The sequence below is a fragment of the Callospermophilus lateralis genome, chromosome 10 (assembly GCF_048772815.1).
Source record: "Callospermophilus lateralis isolate mCalLat2 chromosome 10, mCalLat2.hap1, whole genome shotgun sequence".
In the NCBI taxonomy this organism is placed as follows: Eukaryota; Metazoa; Chordata; class Mammalia; order Rodentia; family Sciuridae; genus Callospermophilus; species Callospermophilus lateralis.
Window position 1 is genome coordinate 127,284,312 of NC_135314.1, and position 24,123 is coordinate 127,308,434.

The 24,123-nt window shown below is 39.7% G+C and overlaps 1 protein-coding gene across 1 annotated transcript in view; it reads right to left on the reverse strand.

Moving 5' to 3' along the window:
• Positions 1–240: 240 nt before the first annotated feature.
• The window catches only part of Acp3 (acid phosphatase 3), a 69,625-nt gene continuing 45,742 nt past the window's right edge, over positions 241–24,123 (reverse strand). Inside the window, exons 8-13 of the mRNA XM_076867078.2 lie at positions 23,954–24,046; positions 21,171–21,303; positions 17,028–17,110; positions 15,084–15,187; positions 10,993–11,162; positions 241–454 (exon numbers count right to left, since the gene is read on the reverse strand). Of these exons, the coding sequence (XP_076723193.2) occupies positions 336–454; positions 10,993–11,162; positions 15,084–15,187; positions 17,028–17,110; positions 21,171–21,303; positions 23,954–24,046 (702 nt within the window). The 3' untranslated portion in view covers positions 241–335. The remainder of the gene's footprint in view (positions 455–10,992; positions 11,163–15,083; positions 15,188–17,027; positions 17,111–21,170; positions 21,304–23,953; positions 24,047–24,123) is intronic.

The following is a 24,123-nucleotide window of genomic DNA, read 5'->3' on the forward strand; positions in this document are numbered from 1 at the left end:
CACTTTGCTCTTGGCAGATGGAAGGCTGATTGGAATTTGACTCCTTGCTTTTCCTCTGGACATCTGTGTCAGAGAATACAACTGTCCCCTACAGAAGAGCCTCTTTTTAGCTACATGAGCAGCCTGCACTGCTGCTCAGAGCTGAGTCCTAAGTAACCTGTCAGTCAAGCAGCTGTCCCTGGGTGGCTGTGAGTTCAGACCATGATCTGGGCAGGTTCAAGAGGAAGGGTGTGGGCAGCACAATGCCCACACGACAAATGCCTATCCTTGGAATGCTGTCAGGGCTGTATCCCAGGAACTGGGATCTGCTTGTCTCCTCTTGTTCCGCAGTCTGTTCAGATGTTCCGATAGGCGTCTCTCTGCCAACAGGGCCCGTGGCGGATGAGCGTGAAGAGTAGCACCACTAGGATGCCAGACACCAGGCAAAAGGCAATGGCAAGGATGACCCTTAGAACTGTGGGAAAATAGGAAGAGCATTAATGTAAAATTGATGTCTTAAGAAAATGTAAAGACTAGGTATCAGTGTTGATTTCTGCCTTTATTGTAAATTTGAAGCAGCACGGAAGTCAGCAGATTGTGGTTACAGAGGGCACAGGACAAGAAGTCTGGAGACCTAGGTTCCAGTTCTAGCATGACCTTTGACCTTTGGGCTTCAGCTCTCTGTTGTAAAGGGAGGGTCATCAACTGAAATATTTCTAAGGTCCTCTTATATTACTAACTTTGGGCATTTTTCTACAGTTAAATGACTAATTGTTCTGGTCACAAAGTCAAAGGAAATTCTGAATACTCAACTGCAACCAATTGAATCTAAAGGAAATGGAATTTTTTAATTTTTCAATTTGATGTTCAGGTAAATATATTTTAAAGAAGAAACTCTGAATATATATTAACTATACAATTGTCCATCTATACATATATATGGCACTAATTTATTATTATGTTCAGACAGTTAGTCTCCTCTAAATACATGCTAGTCCACTATAGTGTACGCATCACAAATCAGTTTGTCTCCTCTCTAAATGTATGTCTTATCGTTGTAAAAATATGGGGTTACTTTGTGACTTAGGCAATGGAGAGCAAACTTCTCAGATCCAGATGAGTCTTCCTTTCTTTCTTTTTTGTCAGTAAGTGATATTTGATGATGATGATGATGATGATGATGATGATGATGATGATTGGTACCAAGGATTGAACCCAGGGATGTTTAACCACTCAGTCATATCCCTATCCTTTTTAAAATTTTTCTTTTATTTTGAGACAAGTTCTTATAAATTTCTTAGGGCCTCACTAAGTTGCTGAGGCTGGCTTTGGACTCCTGCCTTAGCTTTCTGAGTTGCTGGGATTATAGGTGAGTGCCACCATGCCTGGTTGATTATATATATATATTAGTTGTAGACAGACACAATATCTTTAATTAATTAATTAATTAATTAATTAATTTATGTGGTGCTGAGATTGAACCCAGTGCCTCATACATGTGAGGCAAGCGCTCAACCACTGAGCTATAACACCACCCCTGATTATTTTTTAATCTGCTTTCACATCATTAAAAAAATCTTTAAATTAAATTAGATTTAGCAGGGTTTAATTGAGTAAAGAATTCATGAATTGGACAACAGTCAGGATCCAAATGGGTCTTTCTATGGAACCCTAGAGCCCCATGGAACACAGATAAAATCACTGATTTAGTCTATCTTTATACAGAGCAGAAAAATAAGAAACACAGAGATTAGATAATACAGTTAAGGTTAAGCATATAATTTAATTTGGCTTGGATACATGGGATGGTATCAGTCTCATGATTTAAAAAACCATCTGTACACTTGTGACTTCAAAATTTAAATCTGTAGCTCTGACCTCTCTTTCAAACTCAAGACTCTATGTACAATGTATACTTGGCATATAGTAGTTCCCCCTTATCCAGGATTTGACTTTCTGTGCTTTTAGTTTCCCATGGTGGTCAACCATTGTCTGAAAAGATTAAATGGCCAATTTGAGAAGTAAAGAATTCATGAGAAGTAAAAATTACAAGAAGTAAATAATTCATGCCCTGTACTGAGTAGTATGATGAAACCTCATGCCATCCACTCCACACCACCTAAGATGTGAGTCATCCCTTTGTCTAGTTCATCCACGTTGTATATGCTACTTGCCCATTAGTCATGTAATACCCATGTTGGTTGTGAGATTGTCTGTTGAAATATCACAGTGCTTATGCGCAACTAACCCTGATTTTTCTTAATAATGGTCCCCAGAATGCCAGTGTAGTGATGCGGACATGAGAATGAATGTGTGAGTAAACAACAGCACATTCATATAACTTTTATTGTAGTACACTATTATAATTGTCCTATTATTTTATTAGTTATTGTTGTTAATCTTCTATGCCTAATTTATAAATTAAACTTTATCATAGCTAAATACATACAGGAAACACATAGTATACATAGGGCTCTGTACTATCAATGTTTTCACGCATTCACTGGTGATCTGGGAACATACCCCCATGGTTAAAGGGGACTATTGTATTTCTTGGACATCTAATGGACATTTCAATCTCAACAAATCCAAAACTGAACCTCCATTTTCCTTCTTACACCAAAACTGCTCTATCCACAGTCTTCCTCATCTCAGTTGATAGAAACTCCCTTCTTCTATTGCCTCAGGACAAAACTCTTAGAGTCTTCCTTGAATCTTTTCTCTCACTTCTTGTACCTGATCTGCTAGGAAATCCGGTTGCTTCTACTAAAAAATATATCCAGAAACCAGTGACTTCTCCCCTTCTCCCTGTTTTGAACCACTATCATTTGCTGGGATCACTACAGTGGCTTCTGACTTGCTCCATAGCCTCTGTCCTCTCTTCTTCACAGTCTGTTTTAAACATAGCCATCAAATGGTTTCAAGTCATACCATGCCACTCCGAACCTTACAACAAAGTCCACAATGGGTGGTCATCTATATCAGAGGACAAGCTAAGGTCCTGATGGTAACAGTTCATGAGACTACATCATCTGGCCCCTAAGATTTTCTCTCTTGTCATTTTCCCCCCACTTACTCTCTTCTGGCCACACAGACCTTTCTGCTATTCTTCAAACACATATGTGCATTCCCCCTTAGTGTCTCTGCTCTAACTGACACTATTGCTTGAATGCTCTTCCCACAGGTCCCTGGATTGGGCCACTCTTTTACCTTCTTTATTTAAATTTCATCTCATAGAGACCTTCCCATTTACAAGTATAATTTATTCAATCTTCTCTACTCCCTCCGCCAATGTGGCACTTATGATCCACAGCTAACAAAATACTTATTTATTATGTTTATTATTTATTATCTGCCCCTCTCCTAATTGAATATAAACTTCAAGGAGGCAGGAACCTTTGTATTTTTTGTTCACAGATATATGCAGGCACTTAGTGTATAAGAGAGATATAACATAGTCCTTAGTCCATGCTAATACATATTTGTAGAAAAAATTAACAACCTGGCATTCATAGTTTGCCAACTCTCTATCCAGTGTTTTTCTCATGATACCAGGATGCTTTGTAATATCCTTAAAAGGTACATATTAATAAAGTTAGACCCCCAAAGAACAGTGTCATTAGAAATTCAAAAGTTGCTAATATAAAGTTGAAGGGAACTACATGGAACTGAAGAAGGAAAGATGGGACTACATGAAAATAAGGGAGGGAGACAGATACTAGTCATTCTTCAAAATTTATTTTCATGGCTGACTTTATCTACTTAAAATTTTTATTTTTAGTTATTTTTATTGGCTGTAATGGCAGTCCTATGGAATATGCCTCCCTACTCTTTATCCTTCTTTCATTCCTTCCTAGACATGCAGTGAGTACATATCACACACCAGGCAGGCTGTGTTGAGTGCTGTGTTGAGTGCTCCATAACTTTTGCTCTTGAGGAGCTCAATGTGTAGTGAAAGAACCAGATAGACAATTCTAAGATAATGTGACAAATACTGAAATGGAGGTGTAAGAGGTCATTGGAACAGGGAGCAAGTTGCAAACCAAGAGAGTATATTTTATTTGACAGGGAAAGAGTTTGGAAAGTCTTCTGAGATTTAAGCTAGCCTGTGAGATGAATAGGACTTTGCCATGAGGCAGAAGGAGTTGCACACGATATGTCTGGGAAATAATGAACAGTTACTGGAGTTTATTATTAGTGACTGGAGCACGGGCTTCAGGGAGGGTAGACCACACATGTAGGTCAGGGCCCAGTTATAGGTGTCTGGTTTCAGGGGGCAAATGGAAGTGATTGGTGATTATTATACATGGAGGTAACATGGCCCATTCTGTGTTTTTCAAAAATAAATACATAAACTAATGGAAAGGATAGGTTGGAAGAGATATGGTAGGCTTGGCAGGGAGCTACTGAGATATCTTTGATAAGAGAGCAGAGGCTCAGAACTGAAGTGGTGGACCTGGGAACACAGATGAAGGGGTTCAGAGATACTCCTGCAGTAGAATGGGCAGACATTGGTGAAGCCATTGGTGACAAATTAAATATAATGGTAAATGAGAAATTGTGGGTAAGACCATCTCCTAGGTTCTTGCTTGAGTGACTGATCAGATGACGAAGCTGTGAATTGAGACAGAGACCACAAAAAAGGGTTGATTTGGAGTAAAGGAGGTAATAGATTTTGTTTTCATGTCACACTGAGATGGGTAATTATCCTGACAGTGATGATCAGTAGGTAGTTTGCAAAACAAACAAACAAACAACACCAAAAAAACAGAATTCTCCACTTAGAAGTAGAAATAAGGATGGCAAGTATAGAAGACAGAGGTCTGAGCATACTGCCTCTTAGTGAGTGTGGAATGAGGAAATAACATACTGGATCCTGGGACACCATCTCTTAGTGGTTGGTAGAAAGTATCTATCTCAGAGCAACTGGCCAAGGAGCCTGAGAAGAAAGAAAAGACTCAGGAGAGCTGGTGTTCTCTCCTTCTCTGATTTGTTCTTATTCATTTTAAAACTATGTGCTTCTTTCTACTACCAAAGATTTTAGGATTTTGGCAGAGTGATGTTCTAGAAGCTGCAAAAAGAGAGAGTGATCATTTGTCACTTACTGCAAAGCGGTCCAGTGCAAACAGTGACTGAGAAGAAATTCCTTTATACCAGGAAAAACACACACTGCTGAATGCAGTGTGAATTGCTGAAACCTTTTTGAAATGTGTGGAAAGCTTCTTCCTCTTCCATTCATCCTCAAGTCCTGTCTGCCCTACTTCTTTTCACCCTTTGGATAAGTCTGCCTTTCTCTTCAGCTTCCTGTTTCTCCTGACCTCCTCTCCAATCCATTCTCTCCCTGAAACCAGAGTCTTCCTGAAATAAGAATGTAGTCACAGCATCTTTCCTCTGCCTAAAACCTTTCAATGATGAGGACTACTCAAGGTGACCTAGAAAGCACTTAACACCCATCTCTCCAGCCTCAGCTCTCCACGTACTCACCAGACTTTTTCCAGTCCCTAAAATGCCCATGTTATCTTTAGCCTCCTGGTCTTCTCTCTTTTCTCTGTAACATCCTCCTTTTTCCTCACCTCTATTCACCTAGCTATGTCCTTTTCTCTTTCAGGTTTCCATTTAAACATCACCCCTCTGAGAAGCCTTCTCTTAGGTTGGCCAATTTCTCTTAGATAGATACCTTCTACCAACTTAACCCATATACTTAGGTTCACTGCCTCTGCCGTATGTTCTCATGATACCTATATGTTTTTCATCAGAGGGCTCATGGTCCCTTACCTGTAGAGATTTAATTTTTTTTTTATCTCCCTGTCCTTCCTTGTCCTTCCATCCTTGTCTCCAGAGGTCTACCAACCACATGGGGAGAATCTGCTTCTCTACAATCTGTATCCTCAGCAAACTTAATGCCTGGTACCTGGGTACATGTTGATGAATAAGAGGTACTCAATAAATATCTATTGTTTATTAAATATTCATATATCTTGATCCACCATCCAATTTAGGAAATTGCCCTAGAGCAATAGTATATAAGAGAGATAGAAAGGGACATGCTAGAGTAGAAAGAAGGTATCAAAGAATGTTAGGTTTGACTCCTGACCTTACTACTTGTGGCATGTTATTCTCTGAGCTTTCTAGTTTTCTTCTCTGTAAAACAGGCAAGGAAAAGAGACTGCTGAATTGGGCACTGATGGTTTTCAAAAGGGAAGTTTAGAAAAAGAGATGATGGGAGAATAGACATAATTGTACAGAGTAATTAAGAATTGAGGAGATAAGGAATAGCTGGAGAGGGCAAATCATTAGTTTAAGAAAATTAGGACTGAAGAAGAAAATGGAGCAGACACTTGAGGTGTTTGACAAGAAGATACTTGGCCATTTTCATAGTAGGAGAGAAGGAGCCAGGGCAGAGGATGAAAAAGAGGCTGAATAAATAATTCATTGAAGTCCTAAGAAGTCTGTCGAATGGATCCTACACAGAGTGAGAAGTCAAGTCTCTTTAAGGAGGAGCCAGTTTACCTGAGGAACAGCTGAAGAGGAAGCTTAAAGCTATTGACATATTTTAAGGTTATTAGAAGAGAACTTAAAAGGGTTATCCAGAGATTATCTTATTAAGATAAAGAAAAATAATGAAATCTGGAGTTTGGGAAAAATGAAAAGGCTTTCCTAAAGAGAGTAGAGAAGGGTTCAGAAAGGAGGAATACATTTTCCAAGCAGTGTCAAAAGACCAGGGATTGGACTAGAAATTTCAACATTCATAGTTTGAGAGTCACAAGAGACAGCCTTTTGTTTTCTTTAGCTCTCCTGGGGAGATCCCAGTGAAAAAAATCGCATGATGACTTTGATGTGGGTTGGGTATTGGTGTGATGGGCAGGGTATGAGCTGAGTCATGATTATGACTGTCAGAGTGGCCTAGGACGAGAGCAGGAGTGGGAGTGGGGAGTGAATCAATGCAGACCAAGGCAATGTCTTTAATGAGTGATGAAATTTGTCCTGGAAAACAGAAGACAATGGCAACAGGGGTGAGAAAAAGGTTTTTAATAAGATGGCCTCATCTTTAAGGGAGGAATGATGCTAGAAGGAATATCATTGATCAGGGGCTCTTAACAGCAAAGGGGGAACAAGAGAATGTCAAGGGACTCTATTGAAAATAGATGTCCAGTAACACAGACATATTGGCCATTGAGTCTTTACAGATCAGTCACTTTGCAGGCTCATTCATAGCTCTCTTTCCTATTTATTGTTCCAGACTTCTGCGATCTGGACCTAGCCATGAGAAAGTTAGTCTAAGTATGGAGAGATGAATATATATTTCATTAGCAAATCTTGATTTGAAGGTGCCACGTTCTACTGACTAAAGATTTGAAGAGGAAAAAGGTATGGCTCTCCCTTTTAAGAAGCTCACGATGGAATCCTGGGCATGTGAATATGTACTGTAGATTGTCGGTTTTACAAAGATAATGAGGGGGAAACTGGAATTCCTCACCAGTAAATCCCCCTCCTATAAAACAACTGAAGCAGGATACTAAGGTAGGAGGTGGGAGAGTGCTAACACAGAAAGTGGTGATCATTAATAAAACTTTGGAATTAAAAGGCATTTTTAAAAAGAATTTTATTGTATTCAAGTAATGCAGTATGGAACTTACACTTGTCATGGATTTTCTTGCAAAGACTCTGGTTGATTTAACTGGTACAATCTGGTTAACTGGATCTGCTAGAACTACCTAAAACCACTGCTTATCGTTTAGGTAGCACTTCATGGGTAGAAATCCCTTAAGAAGCAGAGTTGCAAGGCATCTCCCATATACAGGATCTGTTCTGTATTGGATGATTTTGTCTTGCCTTCTGCATTGGCTTTCTCAGAACAACCGAAATGTCCTGTATTCTACTTTTTTTTTTTTCAATGAATTACAACAGTTCATCTATTTGTTGTAGCTATGAGAGCTATTTGTCAAATGTATCTGAGACTCCTGTACTTTTATGAAGTTTGTGACCCTACTAGGAAGTTATTTTTTTTAAGAGAGAGAGAGAGAGAGAGAGAGAGAGAGAGAGAGAGAGAGAATTTTTTTAATATTTATTTTTTAGTTTTCGGCGGACACAACATCTTTGTTTGTATGTGGTGCTGAGGATCGAACCCGGGCCACACGCATGCCAGGCGAGCGCGCTACCACTTGAGCCACATTCCCAGCCCACTAGGAAGTTATTCTTTCACCCCTACTACTCTCTACACTTCGGCCTGCTCTGTAGAGCCTATGTCAAGGCAAGCTCATCCAGGCCAATGGTCAGGTCCTCTCTCAGGAATTTCCCAACAGAGAATGACAATCTGTCTTCCTGAAATTTTTACCAGCTGCCCTTATCATCACCTTGGAAGACTGTATTGAACAAATCTATTCCATTTTCCTGAAAGAATTTCAAATATGAAACTCACTTTGTTGGAGACCATCTCAGACCATAGACTTTTCCCAAGCTTTCTGTGAACTATATCTAGTGATGTGCTAGTAATATGAATTAAAAAGCAACAACAAAAAAGCTCTAATGTAGCGCTTGTTGATTTCTATGGTGAAGATGCTTCTGCCATGACCAACTTTAAGATATCCAAGTGAAACTGCTGAACTCAGAGTTAGGAAGAGCTGCACATATATTCTACTCTTGAGACTTGTTAAGATATGACTGCAGTACAATGACACCCATGTTTTCTTTTTGCTAATTAATCATATTTTACTTTACTTGGATAATGAATTGTTAGTATTGGTGTTTTGAGGAAAGGAATTCTACAAACATACTACAGGTAGGTTGACAAGAGGAGGTGAGGAGAGCCTAGGTAATGAAGGAGAGTGTGGGATAAAAATAATTCCTAGGGGGTAGGAATGAATCTTAGGTTGCTAGTATTGCTGTTAATCAAGATAGTGGGTGGAGCTTCAGGGAGGAAAGGTAACTAATTTACACAATAATTGAGCAAATATTTATTGAGTACAAACTGATGCCTGACACAGGAAATTCTAGGTATTGAGAAGACACAGTAGAGCACACAGCAGATAAAATCCGTGTTCTTGTGGAATTGATAGCTTATCAGAAATAGCCTCTTGAATGCAACCTGTGGGAATCTCTTTGAAGCCTGAATCTTCTCCTGAGTACACCCCTATCCTTTTCAGTTTGAAGCTACCAAGACATTTAATAAATACCTTTCTGGTACCTTGTAGCACACCAGTATAAACTTACGTTCAACCTGACTTCATATGGCGCAGTTGATCCCTCTTGCAGAAAGCCTTCCCTAGACTTACATGTCTCCCTTCAATTCTGGGTAACTCTTAGTTCCGTGTAATGTGCACCCCTTTACTTCCTTACTACATTGTGAACTTTCTGAGGTTGTTTTCTTAGCAAGTTCCATCTTAAATAGTTGAAGCAGGACCACAGATTAGCTTTTATGTGAAGTACTAAAGTTTATACTATATTGTCCATGTAAAATATTCTTTTAAGACATTCCAGTCATTCATATTAATCCAGTTCCTTTTGTGACATCAAAACAAAATCCCCAAACAACAACAACAAAGAGCTCCTGAAATCTGCCTGCAGAATTTTATTCTAATTAAATACAACACACAAGCTTTTTGAAGTTCATTATAAAAGTAATGCTTTTGGACTTCCTCATAATGACTTTATTCACTATTGTACATTTGGCTCACTGCTAGAAGAAAGTTACAAGGATAGATGGTGGCCCCAACAACAGATATTTACTTGAGAAAGAAGTTACACAAGGAAACATAGCAACTCGATGTCTTGCGTCAGTTACTTTGTGACCAACCAGGAGAGGGAATGGCTTTGCTCTAGATGCTGGCACCCAGCAGGAACTGTCTCATCTCTATCCATGGTGGAAATACAGCATGGTGTTCTCTAGACGTGTTGCATCTGCTACATGGCAAATCTAAGGGACTCTAAAGAGTATCATTAGAACATAATTTCTTTTTCTAGAGCAAGCAGTCTCAACAGAAACTGTGAGTTTGCTTAGGTTTTCTGAAGATACCAGAATCAAAGCCTTGATCATTTTGTCCCCTGAATGGATTTCATGACCATACTCTTGAATATTTCAACAAGTTTTCAACATGGAGGACTTAGAACATTCTCACATTTCTAATTTGTTCCAGCTTCATATGTGTCATCATTCTCTCTGAAATCAACTTTAGATTCAACATCCCCTGCCATTGGGACTTCCAGAGACCCTCCATGCAGTGTCTCAACTTTGAAATGTTGTGCTGAATAGCTTGCTCTTATCACATGGCTTAACTGCTGTGATGCAGATATTCCAAGGGTTGCTGCATGTATTACACAACTCAAAGGTATTTGGAAAGCTTAATTCCAACTTCTTCAAAGGGAACATGAATGTTCCAGGGCCAAAGGACACAAGTAAACTTTTATTTTTCAGTTCTGCCACCTGGTATTATTTAACATAAATATAAAACCAGACAGGTTCCCTATATAGAAAATTTTTCCAGTTATTGTCCTTGTATCTCATCTCTTTGCCTTTCCTAGAAAGAAGACTGGAATTGATGGGTAAGCTTCCCCATTAGCCTCAGATTAAAGTCTTCCCTTCCTGGTTCTCATATTAAATTGCGGGTTTTATTTGAAATCTGTTCCACTTCAGAAATTTCAAGCACAGTTTCATCTAATCATGATCAAACAAAACCTAGAAGCCTTTAAACAGAAGAAAGTACCGTGTGGCTGATACTGTAGCTCATGGCATCCCTATGAACTATTACCTGAGTTTTATACCTGATTATATTTGGGCACTGATAGCCTTTTATAGTAATACTGAAAAATAAATAAATTAAAGTTTATGGCAGGACTAGATTGAGAGAAAGTTGCATAAAGTTGGGGGTCCCTGAAATGTACAGCTATCACCCAAAGCCCATTTCCCTCTAAGCGGGGTTAATGGCCAAAGTACATTTTCAAAACAACATCTGCTTTGAGAATGAGCGCTCTGCTCTTTCTGCACAACTCTGTGTGCACACTAATTTTTCTCAGTACCTTGGTGGTTGTTTGTTATCATACACTCCGTGGACCAGTCTTGGGGGATCACAGGGGCAACCAGCTCAGCAAACTTCTCCAGAGGACAGCTGGGGGTGCAGCCTGGCAGTATTAGGGTGTAAGCCTCATGCTGGGTCTCGTTCCGATAGTACATCTCCACGAAGTACTCCCTTGGTGGGGAAAGGCAGAGGAGAGAGCTCTGTTAGTTCTGCCATATTGAATTGCAACTGAACCTCTTTCCACCTGGTTGGTAACATGCTAATTGGAGGGCCCATGGAAGAGCTTAAGGGAATGAGATTTTGGCCAATTTTTATGTGGGAATGAGAAGACTGGGGAAGGCAAGACAGATTTGGAGGTGGGATTGGGAGGGCTGGTTTGTTAGGTAAAGAGAAGCATAGGAGGTGGGAACCAGGATGCTTAATCAGAGAACTGAAAGGAGATGGTTGGGGAGATGGTGCCACTTTGATGAGTCTTAGAATGAGAAATGAAGGGCCTGTGGGGGTGATGGGTCACCCCTTTTGTATTCTATTCTTCTCATTTGTGTCTTCCTCTGTTCTTTTTTCCTCTCTTAATGTTTATCTCAGTCTTTACCCTGAATGTATCTTTCCTTTTCCTTAACTAGGCCATAAATATGAACCTGAATAATATGTAACATATGTACTTGAATATATGCAAGTTTTTATAAAATCTCAGAGGTGTTTGATGTAGATTCAACTCCTGTGACATATTAGAGAAGACGCTCTTAAAACTTTATTTTAAAAAACAAAGTGTCTTATGTCCGCAACCAGTCTCAGTAAAACCAATATGAATTGCCTATGAAAGATACTTCCCAACCAAAGAGGCAGGAGAGAAATTTAAATAGGATTTAGTGATCTTTCCTGGTGCAGTGAATTCACAATTTCAACTTTTGCATGTTGTTATAAACAAGCTTTTAAAAACATCACTGAAAAAGTCATATAGGCACAGTAACTGCAAATATCATTTATAGGATATTTATATTTTAAATTTCTCTAATATTATATGAACAAGCATATACATGTTGGGATAACTTTTCCAGTGGCAACATCTTTTATCTCAGAATGATATAGCATAGATGACCAATAGTTCATCCCAAAACCATGATTTTCTGTCCACTGAATAGAGTCACCGATCAGAAATGACTATATTCTCAGGTTCTCTTGCATCTCAGTGGCACCAAGTGATCCATCTTAGCCAGTAGAATGTGGGCAGAAATGATAAGTGCTTCTTTGGGGCTGAGGTAGTTGATAAGCAGGTTGTCTTTCTATCCTCTCTGTCCTTTCTACAAGCTGCTGACAGGTGACACAGCTCTCTTGAAACTGTAGAACCCTAGGTGCCTGACCACCATGTGGGAACACACCACAGAACACCTGCATTGACCTATTGTTATGACTTAGATCTGAGGTGTCCCCCCCAAAGCTAATGTGTGAGGTAATGCGAGAAAGTGTAGAGGTGAAATGATTGGGTTATGAGAGTTTTAACCTAATTAGGGTATTAATCCTCTGATAGGGATTAACTGGGTGGTAACTGTAGGCAGAAAGGGTGTGATTGGAGGAGGTAGGCCATTGAGCATGCGTTTGGGGTATGTATTTTGTCCTCAATTAAAAATGGAGCTGTCTCTCTCTGCTTCCTGGTGGTCACTACCTGAGCTTTTTTCTCTTCCATGCTCTTCCGCCATGAAATTCTGCCTGAGCTCAGGCTCAGTGCAATGAAGTTGGCTTCTATGGATGGAAACCTCTGAAACCATGAGCAACAAATAAACTTTTCCTCCTCTAAATTGTTCTTGTCAGGATTTTTGTTTTCAGCACTGAGAAAGCTGACTAAAACACCTGTTGACCAGCAACACCTGCACTGGGCTTTTGGATAAGGGAGAGATTAATTTCCATTAATTTTCATTAATTTCCACTAATTCTTAGGTTAAGCCCCTAAGAATTTTAGATTTCATTTGTACAGAAGGCAGAATTACCCTTCTTAATTAATATATCTAATATTTCAAAAGCACTCATCAGGGGACTCAAAATTGGAGTCTCTAGTGGAGAAGACACATGCTAAAGACACATAAAAAAGAATTGATAAGAAACTATTCCATAAAAAGTAAAAATGGAAAAAAGTAGTATTTTCAACTTAATGAATAATTTTACATAGCTTATGATTTTAAATGTATGCATTTATTTAAAATTAAATCTTTTAAATATTTATTTAACTACGTTTTCTACAACCTTAACATTTTGTGTATTTAAGATAGCTAGACAAATAAAACACTCTCCCTGTCTCTCTCCTTATCTTATAGGGAAAATGTGAAATGACTTAGTCAAGATGGCTGTATAAGCAGGCATCTATAGTATTTGTTAGCTTAGATTCTCCTTGTTCCTAACTAAAAGGCAATCAAGTCTAATCTTCAATCCTTCTATGGAGTGCCAGTAAGAAAATCCTAGTAAAACAACAACCTTGACCTGTGCATGGCTCTTGGTTAATTTTTTTTTTATTATTCTGTGTCCAGATCGCTCAGTTGAAAAAATAACTCACCCTTGTCTAATAGCACAGGTTTTCTCAAGATGGTGAAAGAAAGTGATTCAGATAAAGAAAGTACTATGGCTCCCTAACAAAGCAAGCTCAGGCCCCTGCGGTGCAGAAACCACAGAAGAGAGAGGCCTGAGAAGAGTCAATAGCTTCTCTTGTCTTATCCCTGAAGAAATAGTGCCTGTGCTTAGAGCTGATCCTGGAATTTTGTCTGGATTTATTAACTATGTGTCCAGAGGTGGTCTTCAAAGGGTCAGATGTGTGCAAGGTTTATTACTAAGACAGATTTTTATGTTTTCAGTCTTCTCTTTCTCATGTTCTACTGTTTGCTAGTCTCCATTACTAGTCTCCATTTGCTTCTCTCTGCTCAGACCCAAGATACTTGAGAGCAAATCAGCTAAGACCACATTATAGTTTGACTTCATCATGGTGTCACCCAATCAAAGGTTCGATAAAGAAAACATCTACCCTTCCCTAACTGTGTGGGACTCACTTTCTTCATAAGGAGTGAAGGTATTGGTTGAGAATTAGGTCTTTATACTGTGACTTTCCTGTTCTACATATTCGGGGGACCAAAAACATGTATCTAAAACTACAAAGTGAGAAGAATTAAGTTCATAGCCTTTTGTTCCAAGATTATGGAGAATTTCAAGATGGCAGCAATAGAATGTCAAGACAAGCATGAGCTTTTCTGAGAGTGGGGCCTGGTGTCAGGCTGGTCCTGCCTGTAGTTGCTGAGAATATCTTGAAAGGAAGGCACAATTCATCTCCCCAACCAACCTTGGAACACAGCTCTGGGGTCACTGCCTTAACTTGGCCCCTTCTTTTCCTTTATTCCTTCAATAATATCCCATGAGTTCTGGTGACTTGCCAAAAAACAACTCCTCTCGCAAATGATACAAAGTTTTGGTGTGACCTTGTCTATGGTAACCAACTCTTCCTGGTTTATCCCAACTTGACCCATTTTAACAATAAAAGTCACCTATTCTGGGAGCTCCCTCAGTTTTGGGTAAAATATGACATTTGGTCTCTCAAAATCTAACCTTCCTACTAGGTTTAAACAAGGGCTTGGTCACCTGGGAAAGGCCACACCAGGTAAACACCAGCCAGAAGAATCTTTACTGGTGAATATGACTCCCCAGGAGCTGCATGGGTGTGTTCAAAGTCTTTTAATTGAAGTACTTTTGTTGTTTAAGCACCAAGCACCTTCATTTTTCTCATGGCGTCTTCTATCAGGCTGTTTTTACCAAGAGAACTATGTAATGTCAGCAAACTTAGAATACCTTAATTTTAAAAAATTTAATTTCTGCTATTTAGGATGGTTCTCTAAAATTTTTCCATCTACTGTGTTATGTACATTATTTTCAAATAAAAGACTTCATGACAACAAAAAAAAAGAGCCCTGACTCACAGATACTATTATCACCATTTTTCCCTTCAAATATAAAAGCAAACCAAAGACAGACACAACCACCCTTATGCCAACAATAGCAATAATAACAAAGCGGGGGGCCAGTGACGCTGAATTTCAAAAGCACTCATCAGGCACTTACCCTTTGTCAAGGTACAATTCCACTAAGTGGCAAGAAGCATAAGGAGGAAGGATTCCGTTGAAAACATCTAGCGCCATCTGTAGGCCACTCACAGTAGTGTCATGCTACAGAAATTCGGAACAAATCATTTTCAATCATTTTACTGCTGGTTCAGATTTGCATTCAATAGATATGCATTTGTAGAGCACCACTAGGATTTCCCATTCAATTCAATTTCCCTTACTCCCAATGTCTTAATAAGTACTAAGGACTAAGTATAATAAGTAATTGGGAAAGAGCTAATTTTACTTTAGCATCTGTTGTGTGCTAGATAGTAAGATTTACATACATATTCCCATTTGAAAAATGAAGAAACTGAGATCCAGAGACATTAAGTAACTTGCTTATCATCAAATAAGCATAGAATAAAGTAAACTTGAATCAAGTCTTCTCAGTTCTGTGCCTTTTTCCAGTAAAGCAAATCTCTGCTTTTGCTTGTTCCATTGATTTTTTCATTAAAATTTAAGATATTTTAGAACATATTAATGCTAAATTATATTTTTCTATAGATTAGTATCATTGTACTTTAAAGTTGTGGAAGAGTATATGAGGCCATAAATGTTTTAGGGAGGTTAAAATATAAGGAAGTTTAAACATAATTGTAGCTTAAACATAATTATAGCAGGGTACAGTGGTGCACATGAGTAATCCCAGTGACTTGGGAGGCTGAGGCAGGAGGATCTCAAGTTTGAAGCCAGCCTCAGTAATTTAGTGAGGTCCTAAGCAAGTCAGCAAGACCCTGTCTCAAAATAAAACAAACTAACTAACAAAAGGGCTGGGGATGTAACTCAATGGTAAAGTGCCCCTGGATTCAATCCCCTTAACCCCTGCCCCCCCCCAAAAAAAAAAATTAAAGTTGAATGTTTGCTCAGAGTGGCTGAAAGGTATACAGGATGATTTCCAATCCTGGCATTGATGAGCTATCTAGTGTTAGGTAATTCTCAACTTCCACATCTATAAAGTGGGGACAACATTTCACTGCCCAAACTGTATGACAGTGTACACATATTCAAAAGCGGTGAAGACCAATCTAAAAAAAAAAAAAAGAAAGAAAGAAAAAGAAACAGAGCAACAGAATTTGATAGAAGTCACACAACAAGTTAGAAAAAGAAACCAGATTAGAAGCGAAAAAAAGCACAGAATCAGCTCATTCCAGGCCCACTTCTCTCCAACTCCCTCTGTGGGCTGTTTCTCTAGCCTATTACGTATGGAGGATAATATAATAATCAAGCTTCCCTGTATCTTCAGCCATGAATGAAAACATGGCTTTCTCCAGTCAAAATCATAGTTTCCCTTATAACCGAGCAAATCCCTTTTCCTGTCCTCTTGCTGCCCTGGTTTTAGACCTCTCCATTTTTCTAGATATTACATAAGCTTTCTAACTAGGTGCTAGTCCCAGATTCCAGTCTTTCTACAAGATAATTAATTTCTGAAATGCTGTCCCCATCCTGTCCTCCCTGCCCTGACCTCCCTGAGCAAACCCCTTCCGGGGTGGAGGGAGTCTCCCCTGCTTCCTTTCTCTCCTTACCCTAAGAAGCATGATCTTCAAGCTGCCTTCCAGCTCAAACATTCTGAGACTCTATCAAAGTTGCCTGAGTCTACCTGCTTATCTACCTGCCTATCTCTCCCATCTCCTGCAACAGAGAGGTGGCCGCCCTTTAGGAGGCCCCAAAGCCCTTGCTTGAATGGTATTTCCACACTGCTTTGGTGTTTGTCTTCTTGTTAGCACTACCATTAAATTGTAAATTCCTCAAGGGCCAGAATGACCCATTTAATCTTCACATCTTTGTGCAGATGCCTACCATTCCCTGGGTAATGGGGAAGTAATCAGGATCCAGATGAGGTTCCTCTAAGAGATCACACACTTAAAACAAATGGGTGTTAAATGAAGACAGTAATACTTACCGCAGAATACATGACAAATTTTTTGTAGTTTTGGGATTGAGTTGCACTCTTCAGGTGATTGAGAATTTCACCGACCAGGACACCTTAAGGAGATAGATCAATAATGGAGCTGAACCAAACAAGGCTTATATTTTAGTTTTCAAACTTATTCATAAATGGGGATGTTCTCTGATGATTTATCAAGAGAGGCAAAGACCTAACTTTGGTTGAGCCTCAGCTATGTGCTGGGTAGCATAACTGACACACATTTTTTTTAAACTGATGTTTCAGTCTTGTCCCTCATTTATAGCTAAGAAAGCTGAAGCTCGGAGACATTAAGGGACTCACCCAGCTGGGAAAGGAGACCTAGACTGGTGCATTCTAGAACTCTCCTGTAATGGGTTCTGTTAAATTTCAGTTTAGGAGGCTGATAACTTGGAAGTTATTTCAGATTTTTTTCTTTCCAGATCTTACAAGACAGTTGTCAGCCAATGACCATCTCCTGAGCAGAACTGAAATGACTGCAGGGTATGTACTTCTGTCTTCACCTCCTTTTTCACTCTCCAACAGTCAGGCTTTTGGGAAGCCTTGGGAGAAAGCAATTCTCCAGATGTGTGCACAGATCATGGGCTGTTTGTGGACCATTTCTTCAGATTATCCTGGGGGTCACTATTGGGGAGCAGCCAGAATCTGTAGCTCTCACTATCTGTCATCAGTAGAGGGGCGCTTTCTGCCCTTCACATCCAAACACCTAACTCTTGTTGCTCCTGAGGTGACAAAAGGCAGATGCACAAAGCACAGTCTCTATGCTGTTTGCAGATGCTGAAAGCTGTGGGGTACCTCCCAGTGCCAGATTCTGCTTGAGGAACACGTTGCTTCAGAGACTTCCATGACCAACTATGTTGGGGAGTCACAAAAGAGACTTCTGTGTTTTGGTTGGTTGCTCTACTGTGTATGTGTTCTCCTGGCTTACGAATGACCAATGGTGTGTGTTTGCTTTTGGCAATGAGCAGGCATTGACATTAATAGACTATAATCCCAGACTCTCTAGTTGGCTCAGCAAGTTAACCCTGAGCAGCTATTCTGGCTCAGACACTGTGCTAGGTGAATCAGAGCAGTGTTATGAAATACTAGGAAGATATAGGCCTGTACACCAATTAGCACAATACAGGGTTAATCAAGGAGGTAGGTGATCAGTTCTTTCTGCAGATGCTGGCATTTACCATGAATGAAAGAAACTGGATGCTGTTTTTCTAACAAGTCTCAATTTCTCTGGAATACTTTAGGGACTTACACTTGATCTTCATGCCACATTGGTACTAAACTCTGTCGCCAAGTTTCTGGAAGTCATGACAATCATCTGCCAAAAGTGGCTTGCCCTTTGTCAACCTGTGCCTTTTTGGGCAGGCTGCAGCCTTGGTCACAAGGTATCAGGTCTTAGTTCTGGTGATTATTCCCTAGTCCCAGGAGTAACTAGGGGTGACTATCAAATTATCTCTGGGCTCTGGCATGCCAATATTCCATTTTATAGGTGGGATGGCAGAGGCTCAGAAAGGCTCAGTAACTTGCCCAAGATTGTGTGACTTGTAAGCAGAAAGCCTGGGTTTTGAACCCAGTATGTCAAAAATCCCTGTTCACATAAAGCAAACTTCTAAATTCCCTGTGGCATCCTTTCTTAAATCTGCATGAACCAGACAAAACATTATTGATCAGAAAACACAAACTTCACTTCTTTTACTCCTGGGCTACAGAAAAAGTTGGCACATTTTTTTCCTGTAAAAGGTCACATGGTAAATGTTTTAGGCTTTGTGGGCCATTAGATCTGTTGCAACTTTTCAACTCTGCAGTGGTAGCATGAAAACTGCCAGAGACATTGCATAAATGAACAAGTGGCTGCTTCAGTAAAACTCTATTTACAAAAACAGGCAGTGAGCTGGATTTAGCTGTATACTCTAGTGTAAGAGTGGATGTTTGAAAAAAAAGAGTGGGTGTGTGTTCCAAAACTAGTCTTAGGAGTTTTGGGGTGTGTGTATGTGTGCACATCACCAGATGTTGTCACCTCTGAAAGCAATTGGTGGAACAAAAGTTCTGGTCAACGTCAGAAGATACTGGTCACAGTACTGATGTTCTTGTATTCTGTGTCAGCAGGGCAATGTATGTTTTCTGTGCATGGCTGTGTTCAGCCGCTTCATCATTCAATGAGCATGTCGTTGACAAATCTTTCATGCTTAGTCAGATAGGAACAATAGGGCGGAGCTCCTGTTTTGGAAGAACCACGCAGGAAACAATTTTCTGGCTTATCAGTGGCACTGAACTTCCTCTAGGAAGTAGGGCAGGAGGGTTCCCACAAGTGCCAACCTATATAATCCATGACCAGAGAATACCTGAGGGAAGGACACTTACAGACAGAGTCTAGTTCGATCCACTTATCAGATGGGGAAACTGACGCCCAGAGAGAGGAAGTGGCTTCCCCCAGTATAACCCTCCAGTAGACAAAGAGGGTGAGGGGGGAGGGAGGAGGAAAGATGAACACGTTGCTAGGGTAAACCCCATTTCATTCATATATACCTGCACAGCATTAGATTACTGTTCATTCCTTTCTGTCATTGGAATTTTACTAAACTGTGGATTCTAATTCAACAGTTTTCAAGTGGGGCCTGAGCTTCTTTATTTCCAGCCAGCTGTTAGGTAAGGGGATATTGCAGGCCAATAGGCTGCACTTGGAGTAGTGAAGGGTCAGATTCTTGAATTCATCACAGTGAGGCTGAGGGGAAATAAAACTTGATTCTGGTGCACCAGAAATGAGGCCTGGTGCTTATGTAGCCAGTGAGACCCTCGGTGTCTTTTGTTGTAAAGGATGAGCTTCTTCCTGGGTTCTGCTCCTACACACAGTCTGTACCTTGCCTGGTAATCTTTCTGACATGCTAGGTTTCATCTAAGACTCCTCTCTGGATGTGCTGTCTTCCTCAAGGGCTGGGCTTGTTACTTGTGCCATTCTTAACGTGGAGCAAAGACCTGAACATTTCCGTTGGGTCTGATTCTGTACCATGCTATGGGCACTTTGTCACAGCAGCTTTGCAACACCCTCATGTCATTAGGGACCACTGTCCGGCATTATTAGCTCCAACCTCACACTCATTTCAGATGAATTTGCTCCTAATCATCCTGGTTTCATGTCTTATTAGCTCTTCTCTTGGTTACAGCTTGTCTCACTCTATACCTAAGGTGTAGCCCTGCTTTTCTAGCTATAATTGACTCCATAACTGACTTCTAGCTCTAATTGTCAGAATTCTCTGCTGCTATGCATTCTCTTGGGATTCTAATGGACCTGTCCTTATCAGGTGAATAGCATTTGGCAGGAATCCTGATGTGATTATACCAGTTTCCTCAAAATGTCTAAAATAGGCATGTCCTCACATTAACCACCTCTGAGCCTGACACCCTACTTGGTGTTTTGGCACGTCCACCTAGCTGCCCTCACAGGCCGCAGCCTCTGTCTCTAACCTACCTGGTCCTGGCTTCTTTCCTCTACTCACCTGTCCTCATCACAGGGGCCCAGAATCTTCCTGCTTGGGTCTACCTTCAGGATGGCAGGGTCTCCTGTGCTGGGAAAAGCCAATTCTATCCAAGAAGAGGCATCACTGACAAATAAGTCTCAATACCTTTCAACACCAGTGAAACAATTCCAGCTGTGTCATAAACTTATCAATTGTAATAAATAAAATCTATAGATCCTGCAAAATATGTTCTATTAATTTCTAACGATGGCTTATAGGCCCCCAGGCACAAGTGATTTTCTTCGGACTCAGATATGAATCCTCGGTTATTTCATCTGGATAAAGAGATCTGGACAGAAAGGACCATTTATTTAGTGTTAGCTCAAAGCTTTCATTTTCCAGATGAGAAAATTAAGGTCCAGAGTGTGTAATATTGATGATTACAGTAACACAATGTTTGCTGACAGTGTATTATGTACCAGCTGCTGTTTGTTCTAAATCCTTTGAATACATACATTCATTTTAACCCTGTCTATGAAGCAGGTGTTATTGTTACAGTTTTAAGAGATCTGTCTGAGGTCACTCTGTGGGTCAGTGATAGGACTGTGACTCAGACTCAGACCACAACCACAAATCCAAAACACATCTCATTTTCAAAAATACTTACCTCCCTGGAGTCTACTTTTCTCTTTCTGCTTATGAATTCCAAAAAGGGAGAGAATGGATAATTCTGATAATTCTTTCAACTTAGCCATGGTGTCCTTAGTGGCCCAGGAGGGTAAAGTGAAATTGTGGACAGCCTGTATTAAAGAAAAAGGAAGAAAACATTTGTGCATTTTGTTTTTATTAATGACTATCCTCTTTGTTGATTTTTTAAAATCTTCTTTGGCCCCACAAGAACCACTGAGGCCGGCCTTTCTTGTCCTACCACTTCTTTTAAAGACTTTATATCACAATAGAGAGTGATATTAATTTTCAGAAGAAAAAAACACAGAAACTCAATGTCTTCTTTCTACCACGTTTATAGTTTTTGACTTAACTCTGGATAAACGTGTGATTCATATTTTGCAGAACAAGAGGGCAGTAGGGCAAGGATGTGGCTCATTCCTTTATGTAAGGGTTGGAAATCTTCTATGAATCTGTGGGGGAAGGTATAAGCTTACAGGGTAAGATGGTATTTTCTCTGAAGCTGAATGAGCTGTCTGAGAGGCCTGTTAGGATAGGAAATGTATTTCTCTGGAGCCTTCAATAATAGACACCCACCCCTGGGAACTTGAAAGTTTGTGCCTGAGGCCCAGTAGAGACTGGGTAGATGTTTGTTAAGCATGAACAAGCTTCAGGTAGTGTAGGTAGAGACCTAGTGTCATTATTTATTACCCATTAGAAAAAAGCTGATTAGGAGTCCCCTAGTTTGAGAGAGAGAAAGAGAGAGAGAGAGAGAGAGAGAGACAGACAGACAGACAGACACTGATCATGAAGGAGCAGAACAAAGTGACACAGAAGTAAGCAAGAGAGACATGAGGAAGATGCCACATAACATGGTCTCATTATGGAATAGATCAGTTAAAAATGAAGTATGGAGTTAGCCTACTTTAGGCCTTGAGTTTAATCCCCAAAACAAGTACCCACCAACAAAAAACAAGAGTGAGGAAGAAAAACAAATGAAGACTAGAACTAAAACAGTGGGTTCTTGTCTCCATTGAAAATGTCTTCGAGGCTAACAAATTTCATTGAAACGGATGCTGATGATAAAGTGAAAATATTGAAAGAGTAGCTTGCAGTTGGGCTAATGAACTACCAAAGAGGAGGCACATGGTGTCATCTGTTACTGAGATGGAACTATAAAAGTAATTGCTGCCCCTAACTCCCCCATCATGAACTCAAAATCAGAAGTGGATGGTCAGGTGAATGGTCAGAACTGTGCTAACTGTGCTGGGAAAACAGGAAAACACTCCTTTTGCTAGCGATGATGAACATTTTTTTCATATATTTGCTGATTGATTGTATATCATCATCTGAGAAGTGTCTGTTCAGGTCCCTGCAATTAGAGAAATGCAAATCAAAACCACTCTAAGATTTCATCTCACTCCAGTCAGAATGGCAGCTACTATGAAGACAAATAACGATAAGTGTTGGCAAGGATGTGGGGAAAAAGGTACACTCATACACTGCTGGTTGGACTGCAAATTGGTGCAGCCAATATGGAAAGAGGTATGGAGATTTCTTGGAAAAATTGGGAATGGAACCACCATTTGACCCAGCTATCCCTCTCCTCTATACCCAAAGGACTTAATAACAGCATACTACAGGGACACAGCCACATCAATGTTTAGAGCAGCACAATTCACAATAGATAAATTGTGGAACCAACCTAGATGCCCTTCAGTAGATGAATTAATTAAAAAATGTGGCATATATACACAATGGAATATTACTCAGCAATAAAAGAGAATAAAATCATGGCATTTGCAGGTAAATGGATAGAGTTAGAGAAGATAATGCTAAGTGAAGTTAGCCAATCCCACCCCCCCCAAAAAATGCTAAATGTTTTCTCTGATATAAGGTGACTGACTCATAGTGAGGTAGGGAGGGGGAACAAGGGAGGAATAGATGAACTCTAGACAGGGGAGAGGGGTGGGAGGGGAAGAGAAGGGGCAGGAGGTTAGCAATGATGGTGGAATGTGATGGACATTATTATCTAAAGTACATGTGTGAAGACATAAATTGGTGTGAATATACTTTGTATATAACCAGAGACATGAAAAATTGTGCTCTATATGTGTAATAAGAATTGTAATGCATTCTGCTGTCATGTATAAATAAAAAGAGAAAACACTCCTTTTGGCCAGAAGGTGGAGCCTGGTGAGTGAAAAATACCGGGAACCTTGAAAAACACAGCCCTAGTTTATCTAGCTACAAAGATTAATTCAAATGCATCACACAGTAAAGAAGTTCTCTCCTGACAAGTCAATTTTGATAGCCTGGCTTACAGTTGGCTTGTGTATTAGAGACGAAGCAAGTTTTCTCCCTTCTTTCTGTGTAACAAACATTTCGTTTTTCATTAAAATGCTTGATGGGAATCCAGCATTCCTCAATGACTGCAAAGTAAATAAGCGTCACTGTACAGAAGAAAAACAATTCTGTTTGCAGTTTTCCAAAGGGTAAAACCATAAAATAATGCAGAGAAAAGAGAAGTCAGAATTTTCAAGCTAATATAAGAAAAACCTGAAATTATGTTTCAATATGAAAGGGAGTAACAAGTAAAAATTTGTAAGAAAAAAATGCAAGGGTACTCGTCTATTTCAAAATAGGCATAAAGCATAAAACTGGATAGCAAATATATTAAAATATATTTATATAAATATATATATTTATATAAATATATATATTTATACATATATATATATATATATATATATGTATGTATATAGATATATTTTTTTCTTTTACCTCACAATATAAAGGGTCGTAGACTTTACTCCAAATTCCAAAAAGGTCCTGGCCATGGAATCCTGAAAGTTCTGGCAAGGTTGCTATAAAATCCTGGAACACAAGCAGAGAGAAAATATTTCTAAATCAGGGTTTCTCATCTTTGGCATAATTTGATACTTTGGGTGGTG